Source organism: Notolepis coatsorum (assembly GCF_963971535.1).
Source record: "Notolepis coatsorum genome assembly, chromosome: 3".
NCBI classification, from domain to species: domain Eukaryota; kingdom Metazoa; phylum Chordata; class Actinopteri; order Aulopiformes; family Paralepididae; genus Notolepis; species Notolepis coatsorum.
The window spans coordinates 163549701-163567845 of record NC_140167.1 but is presented as its reverse complement, the minus strand read 5'-3'; the positions used below and the strand labels follow the sequence as shown (position 1 = coordinate 163567845).

The 18145-nt window shown below is 40.4% G+C and overlaps 1 protein-coding gene across 1 annotated transcript in view; it reads left to right on the top strand.

Moving 5' to 3' along the window:
* Window positions 1–2172: 2172 nt before the first annotated feature.
* Window positions 2173–18145, top strand: part of rbms1b (RNA binding motif, single stranded interacting protein 1b) — a 179402-nt gene continuing 163429 nt past the window's right edge. The window contains 1 exon segment of the mRNA XM_084311557.1: window positions 2173–2481. Within this exon segment, the coding sequence (XP_084167683.1) occupies window positions 2428–2481 (54 nt within the window). The 5' untranslated portion in view covers window positions 2173–2427.

Below are 18145 nucleotides of genomic sequence, written 5' to 3'. Positions count from 1 at the left end.
GAAGGAGCGAGACATATAGAGACAGAGTAGAGTGTGTGGTGCTTGTGGCTCGCTGAAGGTCGCCATTAATTCACATTCTCCAGCGCCACTGTTGGTTTTCCAATCAGCCGCTGACAGTGTTGGGTGAATTGGTTTTGATTTATGGCCCGGCACAGCCCCCTCACACATGCTCTGGTGATGCTACCTGCTTTAATAACGAGATTAATGGATCCCTGGCCCCTATCACTCACAGTAGAGGATGGTGGGTCCTTTAGTGGGATATACTACTGAAGCTGCCTCTTTCTTTTTTTTGGTCTATTGTACAATAAAGGCCTAATCCATAATCCTTGTTTAAACAAAAGAATGGCTCTGCCGTTGGAAGCCGAAGCTTTGGAGACGTTCCTTTGATTCTAAATTGACCGACGGAGCTCTTTTGTCTTCCTTTGACACACAGATATTATACAAGGGGATTAAACATGTACTTTATTGCATTACACAAGGGCTCTTACTTCAAGGACTAACAGTACACTGTAGAAAATGTAATAAAATAATGTAAAATAATGTAAAATAAAATAAAATAAAATAAATAAAATAAATAAAATAAATAAAATAAATAAAATAAATAAAATAAATAAAATAAAATAAATCAAATAAATCAAATAAATCAAATAAATCAAATAAATCAAATAAATCAAATAAATCAAATAAATCAAATAAATAAAATAAATAAAATAAATAAAATAAGAAATAAATTCGAAGTGTTTTTTTTCTCAACTAAATTAGGAATGATGACAACTTCATATTTAATATTCACTCTTTCCAATTTAATGAATCCAACTAAAAAATACCATTAAATTGTTTTTACTTGGTCATATAAATTAAGACAACGTATCATTTTTACAGTGCATACTGTAAAAAGAAAATCATAATTTGTCTCAACATATTTTCAAGGAGCCGACCCTATTTGACTTGGCCTAATTTATGACTTTTTACAGTGTAGAGGCCAGCTATGAATATTATTAGTAGGGTATTCTGAAGCTGTAGAAGGCATGTATGATAGTAAATAATATTGGCATGTATTGGTAATAGACTTAGGCTATACTTACAGCTACAGTGGATTGCAATTAACCATAAATATGAATATTTATTGCAAATAAAATGTGAATATATCCCTTATGAAATATATAGCAATACAATTCTATATTTTTGTTTTAGTTTCTCCATTTTATCAATGTAATTCTATAAGATTTCATAGCAATGGGTAAATTGAACGTACAATCCATTGTTTTTTCGTTCTTTCTGGATTCTATATTTAATTTTTGTTGATTGATTGATTGATTGAAAACTTTATTGACAGATTGCAGAATGGGTACAATACAGTACGGCCCAATACAAACAATTGTTAAGGGGATGCAGATCAGAAAAAGACTTTCGTCTTGTTTACATCAGGGTCCCTCATTTTCAATTCAGCAAGAATAATTTTTGTCGAGGAGCCAATGTTATTTATTTAACCTAATCTTTTTTATTCTTTTTTTAACCTACCATCCCAAATCAGATCTTCATCTTGTCATTCGGGTTGGTTAGGGTTAGAGTAGACCAAAGCTAACCCACAGTTTGTTGATGGGACGTGTTTTATTCTAATACTATATTGTGTAATAAACACGCTATCCTTGTGTAACCACGATTTAACCCAAATATAGGGCGTAGTTTTACTAAAGTAGCTTCGTGTTAATTGTCCCTGACGTTGTTACCGGCAGCCCATATTCTCGAAGCTGCAGGGCTTTAACAGTTAAAACGGTTTTCAAAACAGCAGAAAGTTACAAGAAAGAGCGAGAAAAACACATAGAAGCCAAACAGCTCTCAGTATCTCACTGATGGCCGCACTGTGTGGAATGCTAGGTATGTGTGTTCCCGACGACATCAACTGCACCAAAAAGGTGAAACGTTGAAACTACTCTCTGTTGTTGTGATCACATGACCCACTGTAGTCATTCTAACATGTCCATACATATGTCCTGCTGTCTATACACCGTGGCTTATATCACTGTCACGGACGCGATGCGGAATGTCGGGTGTTTTGTGTTTTTAATGAAAACGGACACCCCTCTACCGGATGGCGGAATGGTTTCTCCCCCCGTAGCAGGGTCTGATCTGCGCAGCAGGGACCGACTGCAGATCAATGAACCCAGTCAGTCAGGCACACGGGCTTGGGTCGAAGTTGGGACTATTCTCGGATATTTCCATTGCTGTGTAGTGGCTGCTACTAGGATATATGTCAAACAATAGTATGTATACAATCCTGTTTTTGTGTCTAATCTAGTGGAATAAGGAAGAGCAGATATATATGGTCAAATTTACAACTTTACCTGATCAGTCAACGGATACGTCTATAGTTAGAAATAGGTAGAACTAGGGGGGGGGAAACAACTATCTTCACTGTTGGGACCAATGATGATTTTTGCGAATACTGGCAACCCACTGAGGACTCCGTATCGCAAGCAGGTAAACACGATTTTTTTTTCTGTTTCATGACATAGCCGACAGCGACAGCTCCATAAAGACTTCATGGAAGTCGCAAAACAGGTCTCTGGGAGACACAGACTCCCCCACTAACCCTGATATACTGTGGGGGTTCCTAAGGTTGAGCCTGTTTTAAAGGACATTTGCATAGGACTGTGTTGAATGTGATCAGATCTGAGTCTTACATGACATAATAGTATATATTATACTGTATGTAATATAGTGTGTGCAGATAATGGCTTTGAGTTTTATAGATCATGTTTACTAGTGTTTTAAATCTAATGTTGAAAATATAGGCTATTTAACCAAATGGTTAAATGTTGTGGAAACTAGTTATATCTATCGATTCTACATAACATTTGCTTTAAATGTCATGGCCTGCAACATCCCTTCACAAAACAAGAGCTAAGTTCATTATTGTTAAAGGTTTCTATGTCCCCAGTCCGATTAGACCATTTTAGAAGCAACTAATCAAGAAGTACATAACTAATGTATATAAAGTGTAATACGAAGGTGAGGATAAAATATCACAAATATCAACTGAACTACTATGTCACAAGAGAAAAAAACTGTTGTTTGCATAAAGAAAGCCCTTATGTGTAACTATTCTGCCTCCCACTTGACCTATAGGCTATAGTGTATGTATGGGACGTGTGTAGTTCATTCATGCATTCAGTTTGTCCTAGTTACATATAGATTTCTTTTTGTCTTTTATTCTTCTCAGCTGAATGTGTTGAATGACCATGTTGGTGGGGAAGGGGGGGGGGGTGCCCTGTGTTCACAATCATGCTCGTTCTGTCATAACAGTGTACAGTACACACTCTTTAGCTTGTGGTTAGGTTGGAGTTTTAGCCTGTGGCTAGGTTGGAGTTTTAGCCTGTGGCTAGGTTGGAGTTTTAGCTTGTGGCTAGGTCAGAGCTAGGCTGGAGCAGGGGCGAGGCCTGCTTCTGGAAAGCCCAGTGTGTGTTTCCCACTCGGATATGACGGTCCCTGCCGGCCTGGCCCCGGCTGATAAGGTGCCTGGTCTCCCCCCCCCCCCCCCCCAGCCTGACAGGTCTCTCACACACTCCTCTCTGTGTCTTGAACGGCCAGGCAGATGAAAACAAATACGCTTTTGGTTCCCCACACAGAGGGGGGCGGGGGGGGGGGGCGGGGATTGTTGCACTCACGTTTAACCCTGGCCTGAAGATGGAGGGCTCTGTTGCTGGCATTCTCTTCAAAGATTCCCTTTGTCCTCATTGGCTGGAGGTAGTGGCACACTTCCCGTGGTCCATCAATGGGATGCTCACTCTGTATGGTGTGTGTGGTGCTTTGTAGTGTGAGTTACTAGAATAGAATACATCAGTCTTATTGTTGTGGGACAACAGTGGCTCGGGAGGTAGAACAGTCGTCTGGGAATCCGTAGGTTCCCGGTTCGATTCCCGCTCCTCCCGGGGCAGCGAGTCAAAGTGTCCAAGAGCAAGACACTTAACCCCTAATTGCTCCCGATGAGCAGGTCGGCACCTTGCATGGTCTCGCCTCCGCCGTCTGTGTGTGAATGTGAGTAAGATTGTAAAGTGATAAAAGCTGTTATATAAATGCACCATTTACCGCTTTTGTTTAACCTAAAACGGGCCAAGTCGTATGAATCTTCAATCGTGCCCTAATGCCTTTGATTTGTGACGAGTATTGGGATGTCTGATAGGGCCTCCTGTTTCAAAGTATTAAATCACAGTATTTAAATATCTTAAAAGTAACATAAAGGGGCACAACGCCTTCATCTTGCATAATAATCTCACACACATGCATCCCAAGGCTCCAAACTGTTTTGCACACGTTCATTTCGTTTGACAGTTATTGGGAGTTAATGAGTTTGAATATCTCCTCCTGTGATGTCATCAGAGTCGGTGAATCCTTGTGTTGCGTTAATTACAGCTCAATGAAATTATGTAGATGAAGAAATGTAGATAAGGAATGCAATAGATTGCTATTTTCTTCATCTAAATCATTTCATTGAACTATAATTAACACCAGTGACAACTGACTAACAGTTTAGACATTAGAGCCTTGGGATATGTGTGAGATTAGGTGCAAAATAACGTGTTGTTTTTCAGGTGAAATGCCCCTTTAACACCAGTTTGTTGTGTATTTGGGACCAACGTTTAAAATTATATAAACACACTGTGATTCGTCCATCAGGATATGGATCTTCTCGTCTCCGTATCAAAACAATAAGCCCCAAAGCCTCTTCCAAATGTGTGGCATTAAAGTGAGCATGACTCGAGCGGGACCTTCTACATTTACTGAAGGCACACTGCAGTTGACCTTTTAACACTTTGGTTGCCTAAGGTTAAATTCATGATATACCATAGATTGCCAGCGCTATTTGTCTATGGAGAAAGTCCCCTTCTTTGCAGGGCTATAACTTTTTAAATTCTATTGCTACATTGCCATTATTAGGGCCCATTCAAAGTCCTATATGTATTGTTCATTGTGTAGCAACGTTAAACTTTTTCATTCACATATTCATAGTAAAGTATGGTCTAATGTATAAGTATGTTTTCATCTCTTTCTGCAGCTTTCTCCAGAACGTGATATATAGCCCCAAATGCATTATATTGATGATGAAATACAGTTTGATGGCAATCAGCGCGATATAAAAAATTCCAAATAGACGTACTTCTAGAAGTTACTACACGTCATCTGATGTTGACCGGATGGGCGAGGGGGCGTTTATAATTCCGTGGGCAGCGTTATACCAATCATCTAATGTGGGTCAAATGTTGATAATAGCAGTTAGTATCGAAGACGGTAACGTTACACGCTGAAACTCACCCCAGTCTCCGCGCGCCGTTGGGCGCTCATCGTCGAGTAGAGATCTTATCATTATGGGATATATTTTTACCCGGTCCATCTCCAGCTTGTATAATGGTATATACGTCCAAATCATGTTGTTTATCGAGTTATTGCCAATCGATCACCGTGTAGCGTGACGAGCCAGAGTCCCATGAACTATAGCGAGCGCCCGGAAGTACTACGGTCGTCATGACAACCTCTATTCAACATCCTGTTTGGCGATTGCGCCGATCGGCCACCAGATGGCGCTCCTGAACCGCCAGAGAGCTCAGTGGGTCCTGCTGGTGGATCTCAGGCCAGCGGAGGGGACATATGAATCCGATCGCAGATTTTTGAAATATTGATATAAGGACGCTGTACAGCGTCCCCCGGCAACTTGAGCATGGCCAGCAATGACGTGAAAAGACGTTTCATGGCAGTCAAAGTGTTAAGCCTCTTGTGATCCCTGTCAGATAGTAAACATGTCAGAGATAAAATCAATGCTTTTGACTTTTTTTTAACCCGGATTAAGGAACAGGAATTTCCACTTCACACCGTGACCAAACTCACCCATGTCACTGTCATTTACCACTAACAGTACATTTGACCGATTTGACAGTATTTTGACAGTATTTGACATTGTCTCTTCTAGGGATGGTATGGGATTTAGGTGATAGCCTACAGTTATAGTCTGAGGAATCACCAGCTGATCTTAACAGGCTATTAGGAATACGTAGACATAGATAGGCTACTATATTTACTGTAGACATTTATATATTTATATTTACAGTAGGGCTGCAACGATTAGTCGACATAATCGACGACGTCGATTATAAAAAATCGTCGACGAGAAATTGTTGCGTCGATTAGTCATTAAAAAAAATAAAATAAAAATAAAAAAAACTTTATTTAATTTTTTTTTCTTTTTTTTTGTGCACTACCTATCTTTGTGAGAGTGGCTTCTCAGGGTTCCAGACAACATCATAACATGATGATCCCATAGCAAATTTTGGACATTGAAAACATTGTTCCCCTGCAGGAGATGATGATCAGACTAGACACACAATACATTACACTAGGGCTGGGCGATATGGCCTAAATATGATATCACGATATTTTCTGACCTTTCGGCGATACACGATACGCATCACGATGTTTTTCTTTTTTTCCCCAAACAATTCATTATGAGGCTTACCAAGACAGTATTTGAGTTTGCAAGCTAACATTAAAGACAAAATAAAATACCCATGCATTTAGCATTTTTATATTATATATTAGATTTAGATTATTGGATTATTAGATTATATATTGCATATATTTAGCAATGAGATATTATATGATTTATATATGAAATATGATGAATTGAAAATGGGGGACCCTGATGTAAACAAGACGAAAGTCTTTCTCTGGTCTGAATCCTCCAGTCCACTGTTGACTGTTGTTGTATTGAGCTGTACTGTATTGTACCCATGCTGCAATCTGTTAATAACGTTTTCATTCATCAGACGGCAAACAGAATCATTTTGATTGACAGTCGCGTCTGCCAATTACGTCACATCGCTTGCACCCGCCCTGCTGTTCTTAGCACCAATCGGCAAGCGCGTATACATTTTTTACTTCCGCCATTGGAGAGCTCAATGACAACAACAATGGCAGCGGTAGCTCGCCGCGGCCGACGTTTAGCTTTTAGCTCCGCAGAATGACTAAACGACTGGAGGCATAATGATTTTACTGCAACGGATGTTATAATAAAAGCCTTTCCATACATCTGTCTGATTGAAAACTTTATTAACAGACCGCAGAATGGGCACAACTGAGTCAGCACGGGCTGAGATATGAACGACTAATGCTTGCTATATCTAGGTCGACCTCGGACGTTGCTATGTAAATACGCTGATGTTATTGAAAGTGTAACTATATAACGTTAATGCCAAAAAACGAATGCCTTTGTTAATCATAAGTAGTAACTTTTGATGCACTAGTGTGTGTGTGGGGCGGCGCTGTTCAAAAGTGTCAACGTGTGGACCAGATTGACGCGACACAAGCCTCTTGGGCAAAACATCACGATATCCACGATACGTTTAAAAAGTGTATCGTTAATGAACTGTACCCGATATTTATATAATATCGTCATATCGCCCAGCCCTACATTACACACGCACTCCTCTCACTCACACACAGCGATCAGAGTAAGACACACATACACACTCCTCTCACTCACACACAGCGATCAGAGTAAGACACACACATACACACTCCTCTCACTCACACACAGCGATCAGAGTAAGACACACACACATTCACACTCCTCTCTCTCACACACAGCGATCAGAGTAAGACACACACACATTCACACTCCTCTCACTCACACACAGCGATCAGAGTAAGACACACACACATACACAAATTACACAGTACACACCTCTCACTCACACAGCGATCAGAGTAAGACACACACACAAATTACACAGTTATACACACACTCCTCTCACTCACACAGCGATCAGAGTAAGACACACACACATACACACACGGACTCCTCTCACACACAGCAAACAAAAGTTATTTAAAGTACACTTCCACTTTAATTTGTATTATTTAATTTATTTATCTTGTTATGAGTGATTGCTGTATTGTTCTTCAAATACATTTTCATTTAAAGTGGCTTAAAGATCCAAATTCAAATGTTTCATGAGTCATTATTTTAATTTGCTATGGGATCATCATGTTATGATGTTGTTGTTTGGTCCTGACAAGAGTCTCAAAGTCTGGGGTGATGGTAGACAAGCAACTCTGAGGTCATGCTCAATGTCCAATCTGTTCCTCTGCTCTGTCTTCAGCTGGACCAGAGCTGAGAAGCCACTTTCACAAAGATAGGTAATTAAAAAAAAAAAAAAATCCTTTTTTTTGTTTTGTTTTGTTGTTGTTTACATTGGTTTTCGATTAGTCGACTAATCGAAAAAATAATCGGCAGATTAGTCGACTACCAAATTAGTCATTAGTTGCAGCCCTAATTTACAGTATATATGTCTGAATATACCTGCATAACCCATATAACTCTGTATGATAGCATGTACAATCCACATCTGTCTGTACATACCTGCATATAATCCTTTTTATGTAGATACTACTAGGCTATTTACATTTACATTGTCATTTAGCTGAACGCTTTTATCCAAAGCGACTTACAAGTTCTGTACGACAAGTCATCAGGAAGGTATATCTATATCTGTAAATACTAGATCTACAGATATACAGATCTGTATATCTCTTACCTACTCTTACTAGTTACGCTACTGGCCAGTATGAAGTTACTAGTTTCAAGTTTGTTTTTATTTGTCACATATAAACGTATAGTGTCTTTATACCTGTATCACTTTACATATTAATACTACAACTCTGTACACATCTGATTAGCACTATTACTCAGTAGTACTCATTTATATATTTTATACCCAGTTTAATCACCTGTACATTGTACATTATATTACTATTGTACTTTACTGTTACATTTGCACTCTGCTTGGATGCCAAAATCTTTTTAAGTTGTACTGTACTTGTGCTGTATGATGATACATTTGAATATAATCTAATCAAACTTTCTAAAATGCTTTCGCTTAGGAAACTGTGAAATGCTACAGTTAATAGTGAAATCAGTTAATTCAGTTGCTGCATCACTATAGTCTCTCCTTCCATTAGGACAGAGACTGTGAGAGTTGTCCTGATGGTCCATCAGTGTTTTATTGTCAGCGCACATCAATTATGACCTTTTAGGTCTAATTCAGACACCTGCTTAGCTTGAAAGGTCTAGGACTCGGTCAAGAGATATTCTAACAGGGCTGTACGCTAAGCTTTTTCACTAGGGGCACACTTGCCCCTAAATGAGAAATGAGAAATGAGAAATTTAGGGGCAAAGAATATTTTTTAGGGGCACATTTTTAAATAACTATTTTACCATTATAGTAGGGCTGGGCGATATGGCCTCTAAATTATATCGCGATATTTTGACATTTCCTCTAAACTAAAGCACTTAAAAATGCTTGATTTAACCCTTTGATGCATACAGTCACGCCAATATGATGATTATAATAAGTCCCTGCAACATATGTTTGCATTATTAAACCATGAAGATGCTTTAAAAAATTATTTAATGAAAATGTACTAAGAGTAGTCTACTGACACACTAATAAAAAAAATTATTTACATCTAAGACAATTTATATAAAAACTCTTGGGTGCCTTTTACACAGTACTGTGTTTTCTATCCACTTTAGCCAAACACACACATATATATATATATATATAGGCCTGCCACGATAACACATTTTGCTGGGCGATTAATTGCCCCCGAAAATATCGCGATAAGCGATATTATTGCGACCGGTTAGAGAATTTTTTTGAGAAATTTATTTCCCAAAACCTTTATTTTGAAGCCCAACGCTCCGTCTTTTCCGGTGTTTAAGACTTTTATTTTGAAGCCCACCGACCGGACCGGAAGTATTGTTGTGATTATCCTAGCCGACAACTTGTCTCGTCCGGTTGTGTTTTTTAGTTTTAACGTTAGCTACTAACGTTAGATGCAGCTACTACAGGCAATCAACGATGAGGAGGAAGCGTCAAAGCAGTATTATAATAGAATAGCTGTGGTGCGTAGGCACTGCAGCACGACTCGAAAACGACCTGTTATAATAAATTAATTCATGTTTAACTTGTCCCCGTCTCCAGTCCTTTGACTAGCCCCACCCGTTCATTGTAAACAATGATGCATGTAATTGTATTAACGTTATTCTGTGTTATTCTAACGTTACACTACAAATAACGCTACTTGGTTAAAAGGAGCAACACTATTGAGAAATGTAGTTAAGCTATGTGGTGTTGCCCCACGGAGCTCCTGTGCTGTGCTGTAGTAAAGCCAGCGGCCCGCCTCCCAACACGGACAGTGACTGACAAGGGGCACTGGTTCCGCCTCATTAAAACAAACGCGCAAATAGCAATTAATCGCGTCCGTCAAAATCATTGCATTAATTTAAATTATCGCGGCAATTAATAGATTTATTGCTTATCGCGGCAGGCCTATATATATATATATATATATATATATATATATATATACACACACTACTGTGAGAAAATAATAATCACACAGACTTAATGATTTTAGAATATTTCAGATAATGAAATTAAATGTTTATATCATCAACTATCCAGTTAGTATTTATACTGTGTGTAACATTTGGCTACTTTAAATCATTGAATGTAGAGAGAGAGCGAGAGAGAGAGAGAGAGAGAGAGAGAGAGAGAGAGAGAGAGAGAGAGAGAGAGGGGGGGGGGCGAGAACGAACAAGAGAGCCAGCCCCCCCCTTCGGGTTTTGTTCTAGGTTCGCGTTTTGATCGTCTAAGCTGCCGTAGGTGATGACGTCACACTCGAATGTAAACAGGAAGAGATGGAGATGGAGACACACAGAGATCGAAATTGAATGATATACAGAAATGAATAACCAATAAATATGAAGTTATGTTTAACTACATAAGGAACCCTCTTTCCTCATGTTATAACAGACTACATAACGAACCCTCTTTCCTCATGTGTAAAGAGCAGTGAGTGACCCTACACTAATGTTCTCAAGTATGAAGCAGAGAAAGGTTTGAATGCCTGGGAAATCAGTAAAGCAGTTACAAATTGTAACATACGAGAGAACAGACATTCCAGTGAAATTAGGAAAATGAGGAGCCTGAGAAACCTCACAGCTAGCCAGAGCTAAGGGTGAAGTGTGAAAGTCTCCATGGGCTGAGGACAGAATGAGAGAGGGAACTCACAGACATGTCCTTTTAGTCCCTAGTTTTAAAACCTCCCTGCAGGGAAGAAATAGGAGCCTGAGCTAGGGCTGGGCGATATGGCCTAAATATGATATCACGATATTTTCTGACCTTTCGGCGATACACGATACGCATCACGATGTTTTTCTTTTTTTCCCCAAACAATTCATTATGAGGCTTACCAAGACAGTATTTGAGTTTGCAAGCTAACATTAAAGACAAAATAAAATACCCATGCATTTAGCATTTTTATATTATATATTAGATTTAGATTATTGGATTATTAGATTATATATTGCATATATTTAGCAATGAGATATTATATGATTTAGATATGAAATATGATGAATTGAAAATGGGGGACCCTGATGTAAACAAGACGAAAGTCTTTCGCTGGTCTGCATCCCCTTAACAATTGTATGTATTGAGCTGTACTGTACCCATTCTGCAATATGTTAATAAAGTTTTAAATCAATCAATAGGATTTTAGCATTTTTATGAAACTACTGTATATTTGTATGTCTCTAAATGTTTTGATGAATTGAAAATGGAGGACCCTTATGTAAAAAAGCCGAAAGTCTTTTTCTGGTCTTCATCCTCCAGTCAGTCCACTGTTGTTGTATTGAGCTGTACTGTATTGTACCCATTCTGCAATCGTTAATAACGTTTTCATTCATTCAATCATTCGCTTGTACCCGCCCTGCTGTTCTTAGCACCAATCGGCAAGCAGCGCTATTCTTTTTTTACTTCCTGAATGCCCTCCTTGATTTTAACGAGAGCTCAGCTCAACGACAACAACAACAGCTCACCGCAGCCGACGAGTGATTACTAGCGCACCGCAGCATGACAACGAGGCATAATGATTTTACTGCAACAAATGTTATAATAAAAGCCTTTCCATACATCTGTCTGATTGAAAACTTTATTAACAGACCGCAGAATGGGCACGCACAACTCGGCACGGACTGAGATATGAACAGTAACGCTTGCTATCTATGTCGTCATCGGACGTTGCTATGTTTGGGTAAATACGCTGATGTGTAACTATATAACGTGTAACTATATAATGTTGATGCCACAAAACGAATGCCTTTGTTAATCATAAGTACTAACTAACTTTGATGCAGTAGTGTGTGTGTGGGAGCGGCGTTGTTCAAAAGTTTGAACGGGGTGGACCAGATTGACGCGACACAATCCTCTTGGGCAAAACATCACGATATCCACGATACGTTAAAAAAGTGTATTGTTAATGAACTGTACCCGATATTTATATAATATCGTCATATCGCCCAGCCCTAGCCTGAGCAGCTTCACTGCTAGCCAGAGCCAGGTAGATGAGGGAAACCTCACTGCTAGCCAGAGCCATGTAGATGAGGGAAACCTCACTGCTAGCCAGAGCCAGGTAGATGAGGGAAACCTCACTGCTAGCCAGAGCCAGGTAGATGAGGGAAACCTCACTGCTAGCCAGAGCCATGTAGATGAGGGAAACCTCACTGCTAGCCAGAGCCATGTAGATGAGGGAAACCTCACTGCTAGCCAGAGCCAGGTAGATGAGGGAAACCTCACTGCTAGCCAGAGCCAGGTAGATGAGGGAAACCTCACTGCTAGCCAGAGCCATGTAGATGAGGGAAACCTCACTGCTAGCCAGAGCCAGGTAGATGAGGGAAACCTCACTGCTAGCCAGAGCCATGTAGATGAGGGAAACCTCACTGCTAGCCAGAGCCAGGTAGATGAGGGAAACCTCACTGCTAGCCAGAGCCATGTAGATGAGGGAAACCTCACTGCTAGCCAGAGCCAGGTAGATGAGGGAAACCTCACTGCTAGCCAGAGCCATGTAGATGAGGGAAACCTCACTGCTAGCCAGAGCCATGTAGATGAGGGAAACCTCACTGCTAGCCAGAGCCATGTAGATGAGGGAAACCTCACTGCTAGCCAGAGCCAGGTAGATGAGGGAAACCTCGCTGCTAGCCAGAGCCAGGTAGATGAGGAAAACCTCACTGCTAGCCAGAGCCATGTAGATGAGGGAAACCTCACTGCTAGCCAGAGCAGGGCTGTACGCTAAGCTTTTTCACTAGGGGCACACTTGCCCCTAAATGAGAAATTTAGGGGCAAACAATATTTTTTAGGGGGCGGCCCGGGACTGAATGGAGTTCCCGTTCGTGGGACTGGATCGACAGACTGCATTGCGCCACCCTCCGTGCTCCGTGACTTTAAGTTGATGGACACATATACCCCCCCCCACTGGGTGTAGCAGAATGCCTTCAGCAGCCACTGTGATGGGTGTTCCTTTGATACCTGTACTATACCATACTGGTACTATACCATACCTGTACTATACCATACTGGTAGGTACTATACCATACCTGTACTATACCATACCTGTACTATACCATACCGGTACTATACCATAGCAGTACTATACCATACCCATACTTAGCCCCTTTCGTGACTGTGATGCACGCCAACAAGGTTTGGCCGAGTGAATCCACAGTCCCTTGCTCCTCAATAGGAAACCACCCTAGATTTACTCTGAAGAACTGGTCCGACGCGAAACATTCATTATCGCATTCAGTATCGCAGAGAAATTTCAAAGGTACTCACAGTTGCACAAGGGTCTTGGACAGAGAATCGCAAAGGTTTGAAAGCTCGGCGTTGCTAATAAACATTTTAAATAGGGATATTATCGGCCGATATCGGCATAAAAATGTGATATCGGTTGATATCTGTATCAGAAATTTTGAGTTGGACAATATCGGTATATCGGTATCGGTAAAAAAGTCAATATCGAGCATGCCTAATTTAAAAAAAAATTATAAACATCACAGAGGCGTGTTTATTAGCAACGCCAAGCTTTCAAACCATTGCGATTATACTATACCATACCTACCAGTACTAGGGCTGTCTTAAATACTTCGAAGCTTCGAAGCTTCGTTCGATGGCACAAGCTTCGAACATAAAAAAAAAAAACGAAGTTTAAAAAAAAAAAAAAAAAAAATATTAATCTTTCTTTCTCTCAATGATCTTACACTCAATCAAAGAGGGCAATTTTTCTAGAGATGTCAATATGGCGCTTATATCTGTTTTACTCAAGAAGGATAAGGACCCCACCGAATGTGGCAGCTACAGGCCCCTAAGTCTCCTCGGAGCCGATCTTAAGCTATATGCCAAGGTTCTAGCCACCAGACTTCAAAAGCACATGACATCTCTAGTTCACCCTGATCAGACCGGCTTCATAAGAGGCCGCCTGGTTACTGACAACATCAGACGGTTACTGCACGTGATTAATGCCAGCAAGGATATTGCAGCCCCTACAGCGGTCATATCCTTGGACGCAATGAAGGCATTTGACAGATTGGAGTGGTCTTACTTATGGGCAGTTCTCAGAAGGATGGGGTTGGGTGAGGGTTTCATTCATATGATCAAAGTATTATACACTGAGCCTTCGGCCATGATCTTAACAGGAAAGTTCTGTTCGCCACTCTTCTCTGTCTCGCGTTCTTCTAGACAGGGTTGTCCTCTTAGTCCCGGACTCTTCGCTTTATCCCTCGAACCCCTAGCTCAATACATAAGACAATCCCAAATTATGTCTCCTATTTCAATTCAGGGCACACATCATCATATTAGCTTATACGCAGATGATGTACTCCTGTTTATGCAAAATCCCTCCATCTCTCTACCTCATCTGCTCGGCGTGATAGATGAATTCGGCAGCCTGTCCGGCTTTAAGATCAACTGGCCAAAATCTGCTTTTCTTCCACTTAATGAGCCTGCGAAGGCTACCATCTTACCGGCAAACATGCTTATGGTGGAGCACTTTAAATGTCTCGGGATTGAAATATTCCCCACTATTGGCCAGACGGTAAGGTATAATTACTCCAGCTTGGGTGACAGGATTACGAATGACTTTAACAGATGGTCCAAATAAAAAAATTCATTACAGGCCCGTGCGTCAATAATTAAAATGAATATTTTACCCAGAATTAACTTTATCAGCTCCATGCTCCCGTTACCTCCTCCTGTTGGTTACTGGCAGAAATTGCACTCTGCCTCGTATAAATTCGTTTGGAACAATAAACGCCCGCGCTTGAAGAGATCAACTGCCCAAAGGAGTAAACTCGATGGGGGCTTAGCATTTCCAGACTTTAAATATTATTTTCAGGCTTTCTCTCTGAGACCTTTGATCACTTGGTTTGATGCTCAAGCAGCTGTATCTTGACGACCATTGGAGGAGAAGTTGGTGTCCCCATATAGACTTCAGGATATTGTGTATACCAACATATCAATTAAACAATGTAAATTAAGATTTGGCCTAGGGCTGGGCGATATGACGATATTATATAAATATCGGGTACAGTTCATTAACGATACACTTTTTAAACGTATCGTGGACATCGTGATGTTTTGCCCAAGAGGCTTGTGTAGCGTCAATCTGGTCCACACGTTGACACTTTTGAACAGCGCCGCCCCACACACACTACTGCATCAAAAGTTACTACTTATGATAACAAAGGCATTTGTTTTGTGGCATTGACGTTATATAGTTACACTTTCAATAACATCAGCGTATTTACATAGCAACGACCGAGGTCGACCTAGATATAGCAAGCATTAGCCGTTCATATCTCAGCCTGTGCTGACTCCGTTGTGCCCATTCTGCGGTCTGTTAATAACGTTTTCAATCAGACGGATGTATGGAAAGGCTTTTATTATAACATCCGTTGCAGTAAAATCATTATGCCTCCAGTCGTTTAGTCATTCTGCAGAGCTAAAAGGTAAAAGTCGGCCGCGGCGAGCTACCGCTGCCATTGTTGTTTTCATTGAGCTCTCCAACGGCGGAAGTAAAAAATGTATACGCGCTTGCCGATTGGTGCTAAGAACAGCAGGGCGGGTGCAAGCGATGTGACGTAATTGGCAGACGCGACTGTCAATCAAAATGATTCTGTTTGCCGACTGAATGAATATAAACGTTATTAACAGATTGCAGCATAGGTACAATACAGTACAGCTCAATACAACAACAGTCAACAGTGGACTGGAGGATGCAGACCAGAGAAAGACTTTCGTCTTGTTTACATCAGGGTCCCCCATTTTCAATTCATATTTCATATCTAAATCATATAATATCTCATTGCTAAATATATGCAATATATAATCTAATAATCCAATAATCTAAATCTAATATATAATATAAAAATGCTAAATGCATGGGTATTTTATTTTGTCTTTAATGTTAGCTTGCAAACTCAAATACTGTCTTGGTAAGCCTCATAATGAATTGTTTGGGGGAAAAAAGAAAAACATCGTGATGCGTATCGTGTATCGCCGAAAGGTCAGAAAATATCGTGATATCATATTTAGGCCATATCGCCCAGCCCTAATTTGGCCCTTTAATCACACATGTGATCCAAACTTGGCGTGACACTCAGAAAAGTGGGTACAAACCGCCATCAATGGCACACGCATTCCCCTCTATTTAATAACAATCTTCTCCTTATTGAACAACAACCTATTAGGTACCCTAGATGGGAAAAGAAAGGTATCCACACATTGGGGGATATCTTTGATAACTCTGGCCTCCGATCTTTCCAGGATATATCCAACGGATATGATCTCCCCGGAACCTCCTTTCTCTTTTATTTACAAATAAGAGCAGCTCTGAAGGCTCATGGCGTGCCATGGGATGCTCCACTAGTGCATCACCGCTTTCACAAGTTATTTTATGACAAGGAGACATCGAGAGGCTTTGTCTCTGACTTTTATCGCCATTTACTCATGACCTCGTATAAAGAGCTCCCCCTGGATACGATTTGGAGAAAGGATGTTCCGGAGTTGGATGTAGATTTTGATTGGGATGCAGTCTGGGAAAATGTTCGGTTATCCTCACACAACCCAGATCACCAACAGATTCATCTAAATTTTATTCACAGGACTTATTTAACCCCTAGACGATTGAATTCAATGGGTCTCAGACCTGACTCTCTATGTACCTTGTGTCCAAATGGCGCCACAGGTACATTTATGCATATGTACTGGGAATGCCCTCCTGTTGTGATTTTTTGGGAAAATGTTACATATCAGCTCTCAGACATTTTCTCTCTAACCATACCTGTATCTCCTTCTGTATTATTAATGAATGATCTCTCTAAATTACCGACCTCTATACAGGTGAAAAAACTCATTTTGGCCGGCCTCACAGCCGCAAAAAAATGTATTGCCTCACGTTGGTTTCATCCAGATAGACTCTGTCCAAAGGTATGGTTTCTCACCTACCTTGACGTGATCTATTTGGAGATATCCACGGCACGTGTTATAGGGGTTAGGGAATCTGATATCGTAATTTGGTTGGCTACAGTGGCAAAGTTGAGGGAACGCATATAAGTTTGGAAATGTTTGTTGATTCTTGTTTTTTTTTTTGCTGAGTGATGTATTGTGATGTATTATGAGTGTGACTCATGTTGAGGTCCTGGGGTGAGCGGGGGGAGGGGGGGGGGGGGGGAGAGAACGAGCGAGTGTCCATGTTAGGATGATCACTGTACAGTTGTATCAGTAGTTGTCTTGTCATGTGGTGTTGAGTAAGTATTTTTATGTATTGTTGTTGTTGTATTGTGATATGTTTTGTTTCATGTTGGAAAAAAGAAAAGAAAATTAAAATATTTGATAAAAAAAGAAAAAAGAAATATTTTTACTTCTGTGTGTGTGTGTGTGTGTGTGTGTGTGCATGGGGCCATTGGGTGGGATCGGGGGACAAATACACTGGAGGAAAGGAACCCAGCTCAGCACTGCCCAAATTATATAATCACTATTGCCTGTTTGAAGGATATCATCCTCAAACACATATACACCACCTAGACGCCTATTCTCAGTCCTTGCCCAACAATGGTGGAATGAACTACCCACCCCAGTTAGGACAGCCGAATCCCGTCCAATATTTCGCCGTCGACTAAAGACGCACTTCTTCAACCATTATCTGAAATAAAATTTTTAAAATAAAATTAAAAAAAATCGAACCCTAACTA